The 16,153-nt window shown below is 38.4% G+C and overlaps 2 protein-coding genes across 2 annotated transcripts in view; one reads left to right on the top strand and one right to left on the bottom strand.

Moving 5' to 3' along the window:
* The window catches only part of RAB5A (RAB5A, member RAS oncogene family), a 43,669-nt gene extending 41,422 nt beyond the window's left edge, over positions 1 to 2,247 (top strand). Inside the window, exon 6 of the mRNA XM_036760109.1 lies at positions 255 to 2,247. Coding sequence (XP_036616004.1) covers positions 255 to 370 — 116 coding nt within the window. The 3' untranslated portion in view covers positions 371 to 2,247. The remainder of the gene's footprint in view (positions 1 to 254) is intronic.
* PP2D1 (protein phosphatase 2C like domain containing 1) lies at positions 1,994 to 15,745 on the bottom strand. The gene is made up of 2 exons (XM_036760108.1): positions 14,605 to 15,745; positions 1,994 to 2,859 (listed from the first exon to the last, which is right to left on the bottom strand). Exons 1-2 carry the CDS (start codon positions 15,743 to 15,745, stop codon positions 1,994 to 1,996), a joined length of 2,007 nt encoding a protein of 668 aa, XP_036616003.1.
* Positions 15,746 to 16,153: the final 408 nt, after the last annotated feature.

Here is a 16,153-nt window from a genome sequence, read left to right as displayed (position 1 = left end):
ACAAGAGAAACATCTCTCCCCTTCCTAATATTAAGCAGAATTTTCCCACTATCTTGGTGTCATTGGTTATGATCTCTATCAAATACAATTGGGGCTGGGAGGAGGGGAAGGTTAAGATGACAAAATGTCAACTTTTATCCATAAAACAGTGAGTTGGAGTCATAAAGTGACTTTCTTTATTTTTAAATGTATATGTAGCTGAGATAAACTGTAGTTGTTTTAATCTTGATGGTTCTTGGTGTTTGTTCTTTCAGCCAAAAAGTTGCCGAAGAATGAACCACAGAATCCAGGAGCCAATTCTGCCAGAGGAAGAGGTGTAGACCTTACCGAACCCACACAACCAACTAGGAGTCAGTGTTGTAGTAACTAAACTATCTGGAATATTCTTCTGTTTCCTAATTATTAATAACAGTGGAATTGGAGCATTTAACCTGGCCCAGTACAACTTCCAAAAAGGAGAAGAGACTTATAATATAGTCAAGTTTCTAATACAGAATTATTTTATGTGTTTTAAACTTAATTTTTAATAACATGCATGTGTCACTATTTGACTAATGTTTCAGCAATAGAAGGGGCAAATGGAAGCTCTTAATATTCGCTTCATTGGAAGGTTGGGGTGGGGAATCAGTTCTTGCCATTAGAAATATAGAAGAATTATTGTACGGACCCACAATTAACCAGCTAGTTCCTCTAAATTCCCATGTTGATGCAGATATAATCCATGACACAGAATTGGAATTCCTTAAATTGTTCTTTGAAAATAAATTCTTCCTCGAAGCAGATCCTAAAGATACTTCTGCTTATCTGCAGTATTCATAAAAATGATCGTTTCTGCCGGTATCTATTTTAAGTGTACATTCCACATTTTAATAATTTAACCATTAAAAAAATAGGGAAAAAAACTTAGCCATCCATGTCTTCAGAAAAAAATCAACTTTACTTGGTACATGGTATCTAAATTATGGCGCCCTGTCCTGTTTGTAAATGGTGATAAAAATCAAGTTTATCCCCATTTTCTCTTAAAAAGACAAAACTAATAAATGCAGCTTGACAGAGAGAAGTGTTTTCCTTCAAACATAAGAACTCTTCAACTAAAATGAAACAAACCAAGTGTCTGTGATTTCTCTTTAATCACTGCTGGCCATTTACATGGGGTGGTTCTGTTTTGTTTTGTGGTGGGGTTTTTGATCCCTTTGGACATAATCTAGTCAATGCACTAACAATTATGTACATTCAACTTGATTATTTTAAACTTGGATCTTCAAATGTACTGTATATAGAGTACTGCATTGTAGTCTCCATTTATGTTTAAAACGTTCTGTAATATTTAAGAGTTGCTTAAAAGTATGCAAAATGTACAGTTACTAAAACAGCTAATTATTTCCTCTTCACCGCTTCCCTCCCTTCTTCCCTTGGATTTGAGGGGGATTTCAGTTATTCCTCCATGGCTAGAACAGTAATAAAATGAAGCTACTGTGTCTGCAACATGAGTGCTGCTGTCTGTCAGTAACGACTCTGCAGCCTTGTTTTCTAAAGTTCATTTTACTTTGATCTGTTCCATATATTGCACTAATTCTTTTAGTTATTTTCATTATATGAAATCTACCAAGTGTGTCAGAGAAAATTTAATCTATTTAAATGTTGAACTGCTAGTGGAAACTTACTTGTGCAGGTTGTAAATTTGCAGTAATTGGGGCTTAGCAAGGAAAATGAGAGTTCACCAGTGTTTAGTTTTATATTGAGGTGCTCAGGTTTTAATAAAGTGGTATAAAACAGGACTGTATTTATCATTCTTTTTTTAAATCACAAAACAACATTTATTGTACCACATATGTAAGAGAAAGTTCCCTTCTTCCCCCTCACCTACATTCCCCCCCCGCCACACACACACACACATACTATGTACTGAAAGCAAGGTTGTGCAGTACTATACAAATACAGTACATGCGGTTTCTTATGGTACATGCTTCTGTAGTCCAGAAGAGAAGGTGGGTCAGATTCCACTTCTGTGTAGCTGATGTCCACATCCATTGAGAAGTATTACCAGCACAGTAATGTTCTCCCTGGAACCTGCTGTAAGAGCAGCTTTGACGAGTCCATGACTTACATATTCTGCTGCATAATCAAAGAAATTCCTGTTTATTTCTTCTTCTGCTATACTTGAATTTGATGATTCATGAGATATGCTGCTGTTTGTTTCATCACTATCCTCAATACCGTACAAATAAAAAGGTCTTGAACTTGAAATTTCTGTTTTACTATTTAACTTAGTTTTTGAATCCTTATGTTTACTCGAACTTTCTGAAGTTGGAGAACTTAATTTTTTGCTACTTTCTTGCGAATTTTCACTCATGCTCTTCTGGGCCATTTTCTCAAGAAATGCTGAAGTATTACGGTACAATAATTTGATTTTACTGTCTTGTACACTAATAGTTGAAGATGATACACTAGGTAAAAAAGGTACTCTGTGTTGGAGTGGCTTGTACACTTCTTGCTTGGTCACATTATATATTTCCTCATATATGCTAAATAATGACATTGCTATTGCTGCTGCTTCATTTTTATCTATAACATCCCAAAGTCCGGTAGTAGCAACAATAAGGAATTGACACGTATCATCTATAGGGACAGAGATTGTTTGGGGTGCTGGAATAACAGACTTTCTCAGATTTGGATTTCCATGAAACCCAAGCCCACGAGTTATTTGCACAATCCCTTCAGTGAATCCACTTGGTTCATTGCTGCTGATTTTTCCTCCTTCACTTAATACACGATGTCTTTCACTTAGGCTTCGAGTTGTATGTTCTTTTGTAAGAAGATGGGCTTGCCCACCTTTGCATAAAACTACATGTACGTTACCTAAAGTTTTTTTAAAAGAAAAAAGTAATAATTCAATTTTATAGCAGCAAAATATAGCATTATGTGCATCATGCTGTTTTAAAGTCAACTTAATAAATAAATAATATCAAAATATTAATACTAATAAATTGGTTGAGTTTTAAAGTAGAGCTAACATAACTTTTTAAAATGTGTTTAATAACCCCAATTTTAAACTATAATTCTTAGTTCAAGAAGAGACAGGATGATTGTAGTGACTAGAATGAAGTCAGAGAGTCCTGGACTGTCATACCATCTCCAGCCCTACTCAGCTTGACAAGTCATTTAAATGGCCTGAACCTTCCTTTACTCAAATATAAAATAGGAATAAGTTTAATTTTTACAAGGTGGTTGTCAAGATCAAATGAGACAGTATTCTAGGTAAAACATTTTACAAAATTTAAGGTGACATGAGTCAGTAGTCAAAAAGTCTAGTGTTTTGGCTTTTCCCCTTGGGTAAATTGTGGCCCTGTGACATACTTGAAATAAGGATGGCCTTAACCATGTAATCATTTTTTTTTTTTTGAGGCAGTCAGGGTTCAGTGAGTTGCTCAAGGTCACGCAGCTAGTGTCAAGTGTCTGAGGTTGAATTTGAACTCGGGTCCTCCTCTCCAGGGTTGGTGCTCTATCCATTGCACCACTTAGCTTCCCTATCAACCATGTAATGTTGATTCCAATACCAGCTTCTCTGCACCTCACCTGTGGGATTTTAGACAAGTCACTGGATTTTTGATGCCTTTTAAAGAAGGCAGATTCAACGCTAAGGTTTCTAACAGCACTAATTCTCAAAATATACTGTCATTCTGAAATTTGGATATGTTACATACAAAGATCCAAGAAAGTACATTGGTTTATGCCTATTAAAGTAAAATCCTGTTATAGATAAGATGCTAATTAGCAAAAGTTAAATGCTTCAGCATTTAATTCAATGTAAAACTCAAATTTTTATGAAAAAATGTCCATGATTAAAATCTAAAGCTTAAGTTTGCTACTGATCAATAAAATAGATTGTTCCTCCTGATGCTTTTATTGGTAATTCAGCTGACTTTTCCTTAGTATGGCAGGTAATTTTTTAATGGCTTTGGCAAATTTAATAATTGGTTAAATTAACAGACCGTTTGAGAACGAAAGTGGTGAAAGATTTCCAGCCTGATAATCATTACCTTATTCACAGACATCAGCTGTAACATCCACATTGAAAATTTAATTTTCATTTTTATTATATATATTTTTAAGAAAATCCAGCATAGAAAATATAAAGTAGTGAGGAATGATTATTTGTTACTAAATAACTTTAAATATTATTTCAGGATGCCTTGAAAGAGTTTTGGTGCATTCAAATTTTTATTCTGTTTATAAACTTTAATTTACATCCTTTTCAGGATCACGATTCTGTAAAGTGAGGGACAACAATATTGCTTCAGTTATTTTTGAGATTTTCCCCCATTTATGTAAACTTTATAAAGAGGATCATTAAATGATTTTAAAACTGGATTATCTTAATATTTTTGGATTGCTTTTATTAGCTAAGGAAATTGTGATTAGTGGTATGCAGAGCTTACTTTTCACTGAAGTGAACAAAAGTTAAGGATAATCATTGGAGTAGAGGTGACAAACTATACTTGAATATCTATGAACATACAATGAAACTAATGGAAATACTTTTTTTTTTTATTTCTAGCCTGTCAAATTGTTGCTAGCAAAATTTCGTGGAAATTGTTTTCCTAAAAAACAATATGATACGCTGTTATAAATCTAACAGTTCAGTTTTAGATCTTTAGAATATTAAGCTTGGAAGGGCCTTTGAGATCATATACTCCCAGTTCTATCATCTTACAGCTAAGGAAATTGAAGCCCAAAGTAATATGCCTAGTATGTGGAGGAGCCAGGATTTGAATGGAGACCCTCTGATTCTTGCTAGGCTAGCTGAGAGCTCTATCTAGTAACCTTCCCAGTAAGTGTAGCAAGTCAATCTGAAAGTTAGACTGTGGAATGTTGGTATGGATGGAATAGAACTGTGGTGGGAGGAGTGTCTTCTTTGTTAGGGGAAGAGAAGGATGTTAGTGGTTTGTTATATGTTAAGAGTGTGCCATAGTGGATAGAAAGCAGGCCTTTGAGTCAGTATGACCAGATTATGACATACTAGCTACTGACCATGAGCAAATCACATAACCACCCAGGGCAACCAAACAACTATAAATTGCAGTGGAGTAGCATTTGTACTCTGGCAACTTTTGTGTTCCATAAGTCACATCTATATGCCATTTAAAAGGGAGCCTTTGTTCAAGATCTGCCTTGGGATCATCGAATCTGCTTCACAGTTTCCTTAATGAAATTCAGCCTCTTTTCTTCCTACTCACTTCTAGGCCCAGTTCATTGTCTTAAGAAATATGTACTGTTCTACCAACTCAATGATTGGCTCTCATCCAACTGGATGTTTGACAATAAGCATTCCTTTTCTACTTGAGATTTTCCCCTGTTTTGGACGGTTAGGACTAATTCTTGATTGGTGACAGTTCTCATTAAGGAAATCCTGTCTAAGTCTTGTTTACTACATTTGTGACTGGGCAAGGGACTTGAACCTCTCAGAATTCCACTTTTCTCATCCATAATGAAAAGGTTCGAGTGTATGGCCTCTGAGTTCCCTTTCAGCTCTAAACTTATAAGCCACTGGTTCTGGATTCAGAAGACGGGTTCAAATCCCATTTCTGATGCTGTGTGGACCCTAAGCAAATCACATCTTCTCTGCATCTCCCTTTCCTTATCTGTAAAGTGAAGGCTTTGGACTAGATTACTATCCTTTTCAGCCCTAGATCTGTATTGCTATGATCTCAGATGCCAGTCTGCAAACAGGAGAATCTGAAGGAGTTTAGCATCTCTAGGAAATCCCTCTTCCATCATATCCTCAGTGACAAACACTTTTGACATTAATGAAAACAGTCTTTGAATGACATTACCTCTTGTTTACATCCATCAAGCAATCATACAGTGTTAATGTATGCTTATAGGAAATGCTTTGAGAAAAGCCTTTAAGTCTACATTGTGATCCAAGACAGACTTATGTTATCAAATGAGGAACATATTGAGAACCTATATTTTCTACTTTTCAAATAATATGTAGCTATGAAGTCGTAATCTGCTATAGAATATCATTTGCAAAAGCCTACCTACAGTAAAACTTTCCAAGCCAGTAATTCTTTGAGAACTCAGGTTCACACATACTTTACAATGAGTTATGTTATATTTTCATTGTGGATAGCCTCCATACAAATATATGTCATGCTCAGAAGGACTTTATGGGTATGAGAACAGCACATAACTCAACAGTCATTAATGTCTTCTCTCTTTTTAGATAGTGATTTTCCCCCCAGTAATTCAATATATTCCTCTTATTGAGGTAAGGCTTAAATGACTTCAAAGTTCTATCTCCTCCAGCATGGGTTTCCTCTCCATCTACTGCTTTGTAACAGATGTTTTCTTCATTTTAATCTTCATTAATACCATTTTCACTTCCCCATATACCATACAGATCTGAGATGTGAGTCCAAATGTGATGATTCTACTGTCAAAGGGTCTTATGGCAGGCTTTCTGCAATATCATTTTTCCCTTCCCCTTTTATCACTTTTTCTGAGGCAGTAATGCCCTTAATTTTCCTCAATCTTCATTGTTAAAATGTTGAAAATAATTTTTTTTAATTTTAAACTTAGGTTGCCTTTGGCTACTGTGGCTTTCTGCTTGGCAAGGAGCTGAAATGTTTGCTGGCTCAGGTAACTTATAAACTTTTGCCTTCCTTAATAGAATGCTTCACTTTACATTCATTCAACTTGGGTAGAAGCCAATGTCTTCCTTTTTCTGTCTGCATTCTTCAGTATAACTACATTGAGTAGGTCAATTGGAGCTGTTGGAATAACATACTGAAACTTCCCATCTTCATTCTGATTTTCTAATTTTTCTGTTTCAACAAGTCAATTGTATGACTACAGACAGTTGATTCTGATGATACTCCATATCAGTAACCAATCATTTCCTATCAAGATATGGATTTTGGTTTTTTTTGCAATGGTGCATATTGTTTTCCATGTCCAATGTCATTTAACCCTCCTCTTGAAGAAATTTTTCATGATATAGAGATAGAATGCTTCTGTATAGTCTAAAAGCTTCTGTCCTCATTTCTTAATCTGAAATCATATTTTCAACATCTTCCCTCATCAGTTTTCCCTCCAAGTTAGGAACCAACTGTTCACACTTGGAGAAGGGCTCTTATCTGTTGACATTAAGTCTTCTGGTAATCATCTTGCCTTGGGGCCACTGCTTTTGTTGAATCCAGATGTTTAGCTTGGAGGGGATAAGTCTCTGATCAGTCCAGCACTCTGCAATATGTCTTCTTTGTCACTCTCACATCCTGCCTGTCTCCTCTCCTTACAATGACATAGTCTATTAAAAGCCAACGTTTGCTGCAAGGGTACTTGTATTGCATTTGGGTAAATAGAAGACAGTGTTGGTGATAAGAAGGTCATGAGATGCACAACTCTTCAGTACTAAGTGATCGTTGCTGTTGCAGTTTCTGACTCTATTCCTCCCTTGGACTCCTTGCCATGTCTGATAGTCTATACCTACTGTAGCATTGAAGTTACCCAGAATTATAAGGTTCTCCTCTTTTGGTCTACTGATGATGAAGGTCTCCAGGTCTTAATAAATTTTTTTTCTTTAGCCTCATCACGGTTTGTCATGGTGGAAGCATATGTACTGACGATGTGGTGTGGTGCTTTCCTGCAAATGACAATCATTGTCATGAGTCTGTTGTTCGCTTCTTTTGCTAGGCATATAAGCTTGTTGACTAGATTAGTTTTAATTGCAAAACTTACAGCAGCTTCGCAGCACTCCTCTTCACTGAAGCAACTCCAGAAAAACAAATCCAGCTCGAATTTTGGTCAGCTGGCCTGCATTTGCCAGCCTTGTTTCACTCAAGGCTGCTATTTGAATGTGATGCCTACTGAGTTCTCTCACAACAAGAGCTGTTCATCTTTCAGGGCTACTGGACTTTGTGTTGTCTGTGAGCATTCACACGTCCCATGTACTGATGGTGAGTGGAAACATCATCATAAAGGTTTTTGTACATTGTTTTGTGTTTCAAACTTATGGTAGGTTCCCTGCCTGAATCATCTGGAACACCAGGGTTCAGTGAAGAAGAAAATTTCTAAGGCACCTTCCACATGCCAGGAAAAGAGCAGTGTGGTCCTTAAAAAGGGCTGCTCAGACACCCACGGTGCTGCTAAATCCCACTGCTGCCTCAGTCTGCTGTGAAGACAACCCTGTGACCTGGGCCACTTGTGTGCAGGGTTGTGACTATGGTTCCCAGTGTATCCATATCTGCTGCTTCATCACTTGTCCATCACCACAGGACTTTGAGCTAGGTAAAAATGGCAAAATGCTGTGGGTGATGTCTTGACTCCCACATAAATTGTATTTAAGTGAGGCAGACTTGTGCAAAGTCATCAGCCTCACTCTTTTTTCCAGAGTCATTGAAGTCCAGTGGCAAGACAAGTCAAGACAGCTGGCAATGGCCCAAGATGCAGTGAATGGCCTTGGAGTCTTTGATATCTAACCAAGCTCTAAGCATTCCACAGTGCCTGCTTCAACTACCATCATGGCCGTTGGAACATCATAAGCCCTTCAGAATTGTCTTGGATCATTGTATTGCTGAGAACAGCTAAGCCATTCACAGTTGATCATCTTACAATATCGCTTTTACTATGTATAATGTTCTGGTTCTGCTCACTTCACTTTGCATCAGCTCATACATGTCTTTCCAGGTTTTTCTAAAAGCATCCCCTTCATCATTTCTTACAGCAATATACAATATATTCAATATATAATGTTCTACATACAATAGTATTCCCTCACAATCAAATATTACAATTGATTCCCCAATTAATGGGCATACCCTCAATTTCCAATTCTTTGCCACCACAAAAAGAGCTAACAGCAGCTGTAATCAATATAATGATCTGCAGTAGTTCCAAAGGACTTAAGATAAAAAATGCTATCCACCTCCAGAGAGAAAAGAAATTATATATGCAATTCAGCTTGTCATATGATAAGGCAGCTTGGCCCAATTAATGGTAGAAACATTAAATTCAGTCAACAGATCTGGGTTCAAAAAACCCCTGAGTTTGAGTATTTCAGTGTATGACCCTGGGAAAGTCACTTCACCTTTCTGAGACTCAGTTTCCTAATTTGGAAAATTAGGATAATACCAGTCTCAATTGTATATATTTAAAAAGGATTATTGCAAGGCAGGCACTCTGCAAACCTTTGTAAATGAGATGTACAAAGCGCTGCTTTAAATTTTACTTACATTATCTTTGAGTCTCATAACAGCACTGTGAATATGTAGTCCAAATGATCTTTCCAGGCTTATTACTCGTTACCCCTCTTCCGGCACTGTATAACCCAGCCAAGCTGGCTGTTCCCTCCCTACCCCCATCTTTATGGAATATGCTACCTCCTCACTGCAGCCTCTTAAGACTTTCCAGCTTACTGGAAAGTTCAACTCAAGCATCATCTCCTTCAAAAGGCCTTTCTTCTTTCCCTCCTTATTCCAGCCGCTAGTGCCTCCCCACCCTGACCAGAAGTCACCTTGAATTTACTTGCCATGTATTCTGTATGTATTAATACATATACAAATTGTTTGAACATGAGCTCTTTGAGGATAGAACTGTTTTGTCTTTGTATCTATCAAAACCTACCGCACAGTAGGTATTTAATGTTTTTTAATAAAATGACTTGCCCAGGGTCAAACAGCTAGTAACCATTAGAAATGGGATTGTGGCCCCAGGTCTTCCTTATCCTGGGCCCAACTCTATAGCCATTACGTTATGCTGTTTCTTACATGAAATCCTTTCTGTGGGAGCCATTGCTATTGTTTGCCCGGGATAGTGAGCATGACCTAGTAGGATTAACCTGTGTGTTACCAAAACAGACAAGCCAATTGGAACCACTGGACTTAGAGTTTCCTTAAGAAATGAGGACGTTTGGGGCAGCTAGGTGGTGCAGTGAGTAGAGCACTGGCCCCAGAGTCAGGAGGACCTGAGTTCTAATCTGGCCTCAGATACTTGACACACTTACTAGCTGTGTGACCTTGGGCAAGTCACTTAACCCCAACTGCCTTGCCTTCCCCCTTGGGAAAAAAAAGAAATGAGGAAGTTTGGGTTCTAAAGAAGATATGAGCAAAGGGACCACCTTCTTTTCTTTGCAAAAGTGGAGCACTATGGGTGGGGAGCCTCTTATAACTACAAGATTTGACTAATTCATTGGTCAGTTTTGCCAAACTGTTTTTTCCCTTTTCTTTTTTATTCTTTGTTACAAGTGATGTACTTTGGGAAAGGAAATGGGAAGGAACGTATTTTGGAACTGAAAATTATGTAAAAATAAGACATTAAACATTTTTAAATTTGCAACAATTAAAAAAAGAAATAGTTTCAGTTATCTTGAAAAGAAGCAATGGGCTTGTGTTATTAATTAAATGAAAAAAAATATTATTTGGTTACCTTAAGTTCCAAAGACATTTTAGAATAAGCATTCTTAACATGGGTCTGTGGACCCATCCCAGGGGTCCATGGACAGACTGCAGGGGATTGGTGAACTTGAATGGGGGAAAATAACATCTAAGCTCTAAAATTTAGCCTTCCCTTCTGTTATGAATGTAGGCAATAAACTATTTGGAGGAGAACCTAGGCTTCACCAGGCTGCCACAGGGATCCATGACACACAAAAGGTTAAGAACACATCTTTCTGAGATTATCCTTTCCTCGGCTTCAATTTATTATGCATGAAATGTACATTTTGTTTTTCCCTGCTTGAGCCCTCAGGAGTGCTCACATCCTTCAACTCGTCTTACTGATTGCTGATCTTTTCTCCACTACATTCCTTTCTCCCCAACCCCACAAATGCAATACTCTCTTCCCCCACTGTTTACCTCCTGCTTCACAGAGAAGACTGAGGAGATCCTATGATGACAGTTTCCTTAACTCCCTTCAGTGACTACTCAGAACTTCCTTCTTTCTTTCCCCCTTCATTTCTGCTATAGTTAACATCCTGTTAAGGTGTAGTCTCCTACCCCCCCTATACCCTTGATCTCAGCATTCAGCTCCAGTGATCACTCTTCTCCCTCCCATGAATCCTAAATACCCATTCATTCCCACTCACTGAGAAACATTCTCGGGTTTTTCCAATCTTTAAAATGAAACAGAAAACAAAAATTTTACCCTTGACCAATCTATCCTATCCCATTTTCCTCCTCCCCTTTAGGTCCAGATTTCTTTAAAACATTGTCTGCACCTGTTGTCTCCACTGCCTCATCACCCACTCTCTCCTACCATTGATCTTAGGTGCTTTGTGGTTAGCCTATTGGACCAGGAATTAGAAAGACCTGAGTTTGAATCCTATCCCATGGTCTGAGGAGAAACCTCTTTTGCACTCAATTTCTTTATCTATAGAAAGAGAATAATAATTGCACGTACCTCACAGTTGTTGTTATGAGGATCAAATAAGATAATATGGGTAAATTGCTTTGCAAACTTTACAATGCTATGTAAGTGCTGGCTTTAGTATTGAAACTATCACCATTGAAAACTTTGAAAAACAGATCACCAAACACATCCTCATCGCCAAATCCACGGCCTTTTTGCAGTCCTCCATCACTCAGCAGATTTTGACACTGCTGACTCCTCCCTCTCCTCCCCACCCCCAATACTGGGTACTCTCTCCTTCCTTGGTAGTTTTGCTCCTTCCTCTCTGAGCAGCCCCTCTTTCTCCTTTCCTATCTTTCCTTTCCCCATCCTCTTAAATTTAAATCGGTAGTCCCCAAAGTGTTATCTTCTAGCCACTTCCTCTTTTCCCTCAATACTCCTTCCCTTAGCAATCTTCCTTGCTAGGGATTCAGCTATCATCTGTATAAATGACTTGAATATCTATGCCTCCAGCCCTAATCTAGCTCCAGATCTGCATTTTCAACTGCCCGCATATCATTTCTATTTGCAACTCCTATCAGCCCACCAAATTCAACATATCGAAACCCCAAATTGTAGAACAAGTGGAGCTATGTGTGGAACAAAGGGCTATAAAACTGTGCATACCCTTTGACTCAGGAATATCCCAAAGAGATCACAAAAAAAGGAAAAGGACTTATATGTACAAAAATATTGATAGCAGCTCTCGTCGTAACGTAAAACTGGAAACTGAGGAGATGTCCATCAACTGGACAAGTTGTGGTATATGATTGTGATGGAATTGGAAAACTATTGTACTATAAGAAATGATGAGCAAGATGCTTTCTGGAAAACCTTGGGAAGACTTATGTGAACTGATGCAAAGTGAAGTGAGCAGAACCAAGACATTTTACACAGTAACAGCAATATTGTACGATTATCAACTGTGAAAGACTCAGCTATTCTCAGCAATATAATGATCTAAGACAATCCCAAAGGATCAGGATGAAAAAGGCTATCCACTTCCAGAGAAAGAACTGATGGAGTCTGAATGCAGATCAAAGCATACTTTTTTAACTTTCCACATTCTTGTTATTTTTTTTTGCTGTGTATTTTTTTTTTACAACATGACTAATATGGAAATATGTTTTGCATGACTGCACATGTATAACCTATATTAAATTGCTTGCCTTTGCAATGAGGGGAGAGAAAGGGAAGGGAGGCAGAGAATTTACAATTCAAAATTTTAAAAAACAAATGTTAAAAAAAATTTACATGTAATTAGAAAAAATAAGATATTTGGAAAAAACCAAATTGTTCTATTTCCCCTTAAATCTGCTTCTCTTGATTTTTTTTTTAATCATTGGGTCCACCATCCATCTCATCTTGCAAATTCCTAATCTTGATATTCTCTATGTCAGGGGTGGGGAACCTGGGACCTCAAATCACATGTGGTCCTCTAGGTCCCCAAGTGTTGTCCTTTGACTGAATCTAAATGATTTGTTCTATGAAGTTTGGATTCAGTCAAAGGGCTGCACTTGAGGACCTAGATAGTCACATGTGGCCTCAAGGCTGCAGGTTCCTCACCCCTGCTCTATGTCTTTCCCTCACATCTCTAATCAGTTATAAAATCCTTTCAGTTCTCTATCTACATTGTCTCAGATTTCTTTTCTCTCCTGTATAGTCCCATTGCCACTACCCTATTAGAGTACTCTCTCCTGATAGATCTTCCCAAATCCACTCTCTTCCCTGCATCTTTGCAAATCATTCCACACCTCTCCTTGTTACATCTTTATGTAGAGATCTGGCCATGTTGTTCCTCTGCTCAAAATGCTTTGATAGCTTCCACTGCCAACCAGGAAAATGGATACTCCCTAATACATACTTAGTCCTCCATGGTCTAGCACAATGCCAACTTCTCCAACTTGATTGCCCTCCAAATATTCTATAGTCCAGCCCAATCAAACTACTCCTTGTCTCCCTGTATACCTGTATTGTTAATGTATTTTTGCTTAATGGGAAGATCTTTCCCATCTATTGATAGGCCCATGTTACTTGCTTAAGTCACGTGGAAGCCTAAGTTACATGAAACGTGTGGTGGGAGGAGCTTGCTGAATGGGTGGAACAGGAAGGGTAGAGCAGAACCAGAGCAAAGAAAGTTGGTCAGAGCAGTTAGAGCTGAAGGAAAGAGAGGAAGCAGCTATCTGTGGGTGTTTATTTGTGGGAAGGCCCAAGCAGGGGGAAGGCTTTGGGATGGTGGTGCTCCCTGCAATGATAATGTGTATAAACTTCTTTGTTGCTATGATGGATTCAGTTTTCTGATGTTGGGATTTGGCTTTCTTGTGTTTGAATAAATGTTTTGGTTCTGTCTTCCACACAGAGAGTCTGTTACATTTTGCAATTCAGAACTACGCCAGCATATTCATAGTCACTGTCGGCACTGTGAATATTGCATTGGCCACCACTTCACTGCCTTTGCTCATATTCTTTCCTTTGTCTGGAATGCCCTCCTCTTTTCTGCCCTCCACCCCAAACTGTTGAATTCCTACCGAACCAAATTGGACCAAAGTCCAATTCAAATTCTACCTTATCTAGAAAGTCTTCACTGATTTACCCCAGTAAGTAATAACTCTTCCCCAAACTACCCATAGTTCTTTTCTTTCACCTCTTATGTACTTAGCTCGAATTATTTAGTGTTGTTCTTATTTGTGTGTATGTTACATCCCCTATTAATAGACAACAGTCTCCTTGGAGGGAGAAACCATGTCTTACCTCTAGAATTTACATCTCTCCCAGGGCACAACATAATTCTCTACTCTCAGTTGTTATATTTCAGTCATGTCTGACTCTTCGTGACCTCATTTTGGATTTTCTTGGCAAAGATCCTGGAGTGGTTTGCTATTTCCTTCCCCAGATCATTTTTACAGATGAGACAAACTGAGGCAAACATGGTTAAGTGATTTGCCCAGGATCACATAACTAGTAAGTCATCTGAGGCCAGATTTGAACTCAAGAAGATGAGTCTTCCCGACTCCAGGCCCAGCATTCTATCCACTGTGCCACCTAGCTGCCCCTACTCCCAGAAGTCACTTGATAAATGTTTGTGGAATTGAACTGAATAATATTGGAATTTGGCATGTATTGGTCATATATTACTTTCCTCACAAAACATTTTTTTTTTGCTACTAAGAAATAAAATAAGGCCAACTTTTGGCTATCACTGAGCAACTTACATACCAACATTCGCAATATGTAATACTCCAAAGTTACTTTCAAATTGTTTGGAAAGCCGAAAACTCCTCTTTTCTTCCATTTCCATTTCTGAATCCTCACTGAAACTGGCAGTTTGCCAAGAGGTACTACTACCAAAATGGTCCTCGCATTCCAGTAAACAGGCAACTGCTGAACAGCCGCTCCAGTAGAAATTGGATACTTCCTTCCTCCCAAGTTTCAAAACTCTATCCATCCTCCAGAAAGCTTTAGCAAAGGCCCTATGGATCCACTCATAATCATATTTTGAAGGTGAAATGTTTCTCTTTTGGGAAGAAAACAAGTATTCTTGTCTCTTGTAACCCTCCTTAAACACTGTGTCAAAAGAATGGACAAATCTTTGTTCTCTCTTGGTCAGTATATAGGAAAGATCATATTGGGCAAGTTGGTCCAGAAAAAACTTATGGAGTTCTACAGCAGTGGTTTCAGCTGCCACAGAGCCATGGTGTCCATCAAACAAGCCAAAAAAACACACATTGGATTTCTTCCCATATCTGTCCCGGAAGATGTACCTGTCTTCCATTACTGGTCTCCATGACTTGTTCTGGTCTTCACAGATGGCCACAGCATTAACTAGTGGATTATCTGTTTTCCTAAGGTGCACAGAGCTATTGAAAGAATTGCTAAGAATCTTGTAATAGGAAGGTATGTGCTGCTTACAAAGGAGCTCACAAGCATGGTCAATATTTTGTCTGGTTTTTTCATTGTACAAATAGGCTTCAATTAACGTAGAGATTAGAAAATGCCTCTGCACTATAACCTTGTGTCTTTCTGGTTTTTCTCCAGCTGTCATCTTGTAGCCCATCACGGCCATGGCTTTGTGCTGTCTCTTATGGGCAAAAAAATCAGATGGACGAAGTTCTTGGTTGCATAATGAACAGGGAATGGTGAGCCTGTAAGCATCTCTGAACCTACAGCTTAACCTTTGAAGGGGTGGGATGTTCTGAGTTGTTCCTGCTTGTGCTTTTTGGAAAGTTCCACTTGTTGATGGAAGTTCTGAGGATTCTCTTTGGAATACTGAGTTTTCAGATTTAGTGTCATCTTCTACCTTCCCCTCCTCCTCGATTGGAATTTGCGCAATATTCGGTAGCTTAGACCTCCATAGCATTCTGCAAACAGGGGGAGAGATATTAACAAATGCAGGAAGCAACCAGAAACTGCAGTTGTCTCTCTGAGCAGGTCCTTCTTAGGAGAAGTCTACAATGAACAGAGACTTAAGTGGTTTAATACAAGCACCATGAGGATGTGTATGCTATGGTGGCTAGAGCTCTGGACCCAGAGTCAGGAAGACCTGGGTTCAAATTCTGCCCCCAACAGGCTATGTAATCATAAACAAATCACTTAACTTCTCTTGGCCTCTGTTCCCTCCCTTGTAAGGTGGAAATAAGAATAGCACCTTTCTTCCAGGGTTATTTTGAGGATAAAATGAGACTATATTTGTAAAGCACTTTGCAACTTGAAACACCATGCAAATGCTAGCTATTTTTATAATTGTTGTTGATATGGCAATAATCCT

The sequence above is a fragment of the Trichosurus vulpecula genome, chromosome 5 (assembly GCF_011100635.1).
Source record: "Trichosurus vulpecula isolate mTriVul1 chromosome 5, mTriVul1.pri, whole genome shotgun sequence".
Lineage (NCBI taxonomy): Eukaryota > Metazoa > Chordata > Mammalia > Diprotodontia > Phalangeridae > Trichosurus > Trichosurus vulpecula.
This window is presented reverse-complemented; position numbering and strand designations above follow the sequence as displayed.

Excerpts from the sequence above, each read along its gene's own strand:
- PP2D1 (XM_036760108.1), bottom strand. The coding sequence starts at position 15,745 with ATGCTATGGAGGTCTAAGCTACCGAATATTGCGCAAATTCCAATCGAG. Across the intron at positions 2,860-14,604 it reads ATTACATATTGCGAATGTTG|GTAACGTACATGTAGTTTTA; the intron begins GTATGTAAGTTG and ends AAAAAACTTTAG.